The sequence below is a fragment of the Aptenodytes forsteri genome, unplaced genomic scaffold (genome assembly GCF_000699145.1).
Source record: "Aptenodytes forsteri isolate BGI_AS27 unplaced genomic scaffold, ASM69914v1 Scaffold72, whole genome shotgun sequence".
Classification (NCBI taxonomy): domain Eukaryota; kingdom Metazoa; phylum Chordata; class Aves; order Sphenisciformes; family Spheniscidae; genus Aptenodytes; species Aptenodytes forsteri.
The window spans coordinates 1,861,127-1,865,559 of NW_008796193.1; the positions used below are offsets into that span (position 1 = coordinate 1,861,127).

At 62.6% G+C, this 4,433-nt stretch overlaps 2 protein-coding genes across 2 annotated transcripts in view; one reads left to right on the forward strand and one right to left on the reverse strand.

Annotated features, from left to right (window-relative positions):
• The window catches only part of LOC103906155 (diacylglycerol O-acyltransferase 2), a 4,701-nt gene extending 3,895 nt beyond the window's left edge, over positions 1-806 (forward strand). Inside the window, exons 6-8 of the mRNA XM_009287993.1 lie at positions 28-202; positions 285-487; positions 652-806. Coding sequence (XP_009286268.1) covers positions 28-202; positions 285-487; positions 652-806 — 533 coding nt within the window. The remainder of the gene's footprint in view (positions 1-27; positions 203-284; positions 488-651) is intronic.
• A 2,040-nt stretch (positions 807-2,846) lies between these two features.
• Positions 2,847-3,971, reverse strand: P2RY4 (pyrimidinergic receptor P2Y4). Its single transcript, XM_009288101.1, has one exon. The coding sequence runs from the start codon at positions 3,969-3,971 to the stop codon at positions 2,847-2,849; it is 1,125 nt and encodes a 374-aa protein (XP_009286376.1).
• Between the last annotated feature and the right edge of the window lie 462 nt (positions 3,972-4,433).

Here is a 4,433-nt window from a genome sequence, read left to right on the forward strand (position 1 = left end):
CAGCACCGGTGGCCCGTTCCGCCGCAGGCCTGTGCCCCGTGACACGTCGTGCCATCGGGGACCTGCTGTCCAAGAACGGCACCGGCAACGCGGTGTCCCTTGTCAGCGGCGGCGCGGCCGAGTCGCTCTCCTGCCATCCCGGCGTCACCACGCTCATCCTGAAGAACCGCAAGGGCTTCGTCCGCATGGCCCTGCAGCACGGGTGGGTCACGGGCACCGCTGCGGCTGAGGGGGTCCAGGGGTCCCGGCGCCCCGTTACCGCCCACCATGTCCCCCCTCCACAGGGCCCACCTCGTCCCCTCCTTCTCCTTCGGGGAGAATGACCTCTTCCGCCAGGTGGTCTTTGAGGAGGGCAGCTGGATGAGGAGCATCCAGCACCGGTTCCAGAAGATGATGGGCTTCGCTCCCTGCATCTTCTACGGCCGGGGCCTCACCTCTGTCCGGTCCTGGGGCTTCCTCCCCTACGCCAGACCCATCACCACCGTGGGTGAGCATCTTCCGCCGGGGCGGAGGAGACCACCAGAAGGTGGAGGGGTGGAGGGGGAGGACACCCCGTGATGGGTGGCATTGGAAGGCAATACTTGGCTCATGTCCCCGATGAGCTGAGCACGTCCCCGCCTCGCCGGCCTGACCTTCCTCCCCTCCCGGCAGTGGGGGAGCCGGTGATGGTGCCCAAGATTGAGGACCCAAGCTGCGAGATGGTGGACATGTACCACAAGATGTACGTCCGCTCCCTGCTCAAGCTCTTCAACGAGAACAAGACCAAGTATGGGCTGTCGGAGGCGGACGAGCTGCACATCCTCTGAGCACAGCTGGTGCCGGCGGCCAGATCCTGACTCACAAGGGCAGCTGGCTCTTGCGGGTGGGGATTTCAGCCAGCCCGGCACGGGGAACACGCCGGGGACGGTCCCCGCTCCGGCCCTCCGCTCCTCTGGCCGAAAAACCTGAGCAGTAGGTGGGAGGAGAGGAGGAAGCAAGGGGAGGGAGAGATTGGGAAAGGGTCCCCCTTGAAAGGGGTTCAGAGGGGCTGCTTGTGACACAGCCATCCTCCAAGGACACGGGGCTGATGTGGGGGGGGCTGGCGCAAGGCTGGGGGCCAGCAATGGGCACAGTCCCCCCAAGACAACCAGGAGACCATGAGCTGAGGGAGTGGGTGTCACAGGAGGAGGGAATGAGACGGACTCTTTAGGGTGGCATCCCAATGGCGAGCGGGACCTGGGCTGGGGAGACATCTGCCTGGGGTGGGGGGGACACTCCTGGACTTGGGGACCCGTGGAAGTGGCCTCAGCTGGGACCACGGAGTGGGTGGGGGCTGGTGCTGCTCTGGCCCCAGATGAGCCTTTTCCACCGCCTCTGTACCCAATACAGATTTCCAACCCCCCCACCACTGCCTGTGTGTGCTGGGGGGGGCAGGACCGGTGGCGCTGCGGCTGTACCCCCATGCTCCCTGTGCAGGTGGACATGCCACCCACCCATGTCCCCTTCCCGGCAGTCCCATCTCCAGGGCTGGGGCCGTGCTTGGCAGGGACCCTTGCACCGCTCAGGTGCAACCGAGCAGCTCCTGGGTCCACCTGGGCCACGTTCAGGTATAATGGGAAGTGAGGGGCAGCAGCTGCTCTTACTGGGTTAACTGGGCTTAGGAGGGATGTCTCCTCCTCTCTCTGCTTTTGGTTCAGCCGTAGTGAGGGGCTCTCTGGGTACCACTGTCCGGTGAGATGGGGATGCGGGGCTGGGATGTGGCATCCCTGGGGCCCTCTCCCTCCCCAGGTGACCTGGGCAGCTCCTGGTGGGATGTGCCTGCGTGTGGTCAGTGCCACATGGCCACAACCACGGCTGAGGGAACACCCTGATGATGGTATGGGCTTCCCTTCCCTAGGCACGTGCTGGCAGGACTCGTGCCATCATGGGGGGCGATGGGGGCAGCCCCTCCTGGGGCTCCCCATGGTGGGGACAGCCCAGTCCCATCCCTGCCCGGGCTGGCGTGGGAGAGTCAACAGCGCTGATAGCCATCTCTGGTCTGCTCCTCTCTGCACAGGCACTCAGTCAAACAAAAGGGCTGGGTAAACATTTGGAAAGCAAACACCCATAAAGGCAGATTCCCGAGGACTCTTCCGTCACCGTGGGTGTCACCGCTCTCTGGCCCCTCGCTCCGAACCTGCCCTGGCGCTAAGGTGGCGGGTGGCTTTTCTCTGCTCTCAAATGCTTTCTGGGGTGAGGGTGGGCATCTAGTCCTTCTTCCTTCTGCTACGGGGAGAAACAGGTCTGGGCATAGAGAAAGAGGAAGGGGCTTTATTGGGGGCTGATGGGCAGCAAGTGCCCTGTGCCACATCCCTCCCTGTCTCTCCCAAGGCCAGCAGTGTGACAGGGATATCTCTGAGAGCCTCCGCCAGGCACACGGGGGGCCCAGTGTCGGCTCCGTCCCCAGGTTCAGTCCGGTCCCTGCACGTTGCTGTCGAGCAGACTGGAAGGGCTGTGCGTGCCCAGGGGGGGACGAGTGTCCCTTCTCTTTAGTGACCTGTCAGCCCCCCGCATGTCCCCAGGAGCATCCCGGGATGCGACGTGTGCTGCGGGCCAGCCTGCCATCCCAAAATGGCTTTCTCAGCATCCTTCCCATTCCTGTGGGAAGGTGGCTGTCCTGCCCCGAGCAGTACTGGCATCCTCTTCCCATGGCATCCCGGGGCAGGGCTGGGACAAGCCCCATGGCCACCCATCCTCAGCCCTGCGGTCTCTGCCCCAGCAGGGGCAGGTTTGGGGACCCAGGGGTGCCAGGGTGCCCACACGGAGCCCAGAGGGGCTGCGACTCATGGAGACCAGTGACAAGGTTACCGTAACCCCCCATTGGCCCTTCAGCACCCGCCTCTGCTCCGTGCTGTCCCTGTCCCTTGAGTGTCACTGGCAGTGTGGCTGCCACCTGCGACATTGTCCATGGAGGAGGATACCAGAGCCAGGTTGCACATGGGCATGGGCCGGAGCCGCTGCACTGGCCCCCGGCGTAGCCGCCCCCGGTACTTGTCCCCAGCCATGAAGTACAAGATGGGGTCGAGGCAGCTGTTGATGCTGGCCAGGGGCCGCATGATCTTGTAGGTGAAGTTGATGATGTTGAGGGTCCGGCAGTCGGCTTGGAAGTAGCGGGAGGTGTAGTAGATGGTCCGGGTGATGTGGAAGGGCACAAAGCAGACGGCAAAGACGGTGAGCACAATGATGATCATCTTGATGGAGCGCTTCTTGTAGGAGGGCATTCGGGAGCAAGGGCTGGAGAAGCTGGACTTGCTGAGACTCTTGGCCATCAGGCAGTAGCACAGGACGATCACCAGGAAGGGGACCCCAAAGAGGAGGGCCATGATGGAGGAGCTGTAGTGCACGTAATGGTCAAACTCCTCGGGCTTGGTGGTGTCATGGCACAGGGTGCTGTTGCCCTTGGAGCTGGTGGTGACAAAGATGAGGTTGGGGATGAGGCAGATGATGACGACAAGCCAGGCGCCCACACAAATGATGCGGGCGTACTTGGTCTTCACCCACTTCAGGGAGCGGATGGGGTGGCAGATGCCCATGTAGCGGTGAACGCTGATACACGTCAGGAAGAGGATGCTGCTGTAGAGGTTAGCGTAGAAGAGGAAGCGCACGATCTTGCAGAGCCATTTCCCGAAGGGCCAGTTGTTGCGGTTGGCATAATAGTAGATGAGGGTGGGGAGGGAGAGGACGTAGAGCGTGTCAGAGACGGCCAGGTTGAACATGTAGGTGGTGGTGGCGTTCCAGGGCCTCATCCTGGAGATGAACATCCACAGGGCCCAGGAGTTGAGGGGCAGCCCCACCACGAAGACTATGCCATAGGAGACGGGCAGCAGGATGAACTTGAACTCCTCGTTGAAGACGCATTTTGCCTCTGCCACCACGGTGGTGTTTTCTTCTGGCCAGGGAGCCGGCGTCGGTGTCCACAGGGCAACTGGGAACGTCCTCACTGAAGTGGCCATGTTCTCCGAGCCAGATCTAGGGGAGCAGTTAATAAAAGTGCATTAGTCATTGATCCCGACCATTGTCAGGCACAAAGCGTGGAAGGGAGCCAAAGATGCCAGATTTTCCCCCCCTCCAGGAGCTCCGGCCACTTTGATGGTTCTCTGGTTTTTCTCAGCTCGCGCATTCGGGCCTCACGGGGAGCCGAGGGGGACTTGACAAATCCTCCCCTTCACAGCCCCCGCAATGACACCCGTTAATCATCCCTTTGAGCAGCGCGCAGTGACACCAGCACTGCGTGGAGCCGGGAAGCGTGCCTGAGACAGAGGACCGCGCCGGCCCCGCCGGCCAGCAGCCCCACGGCGCGCCGAACAATGAGACCTTTATGAGCAACAGCAGCCCCCGGCCAGTGCCAGCGCAGCCTCTTGGAAGCTGGCTCAGCCTAATTGGCACCATCCTGACAATGCTGCTCGTCCCAGAGG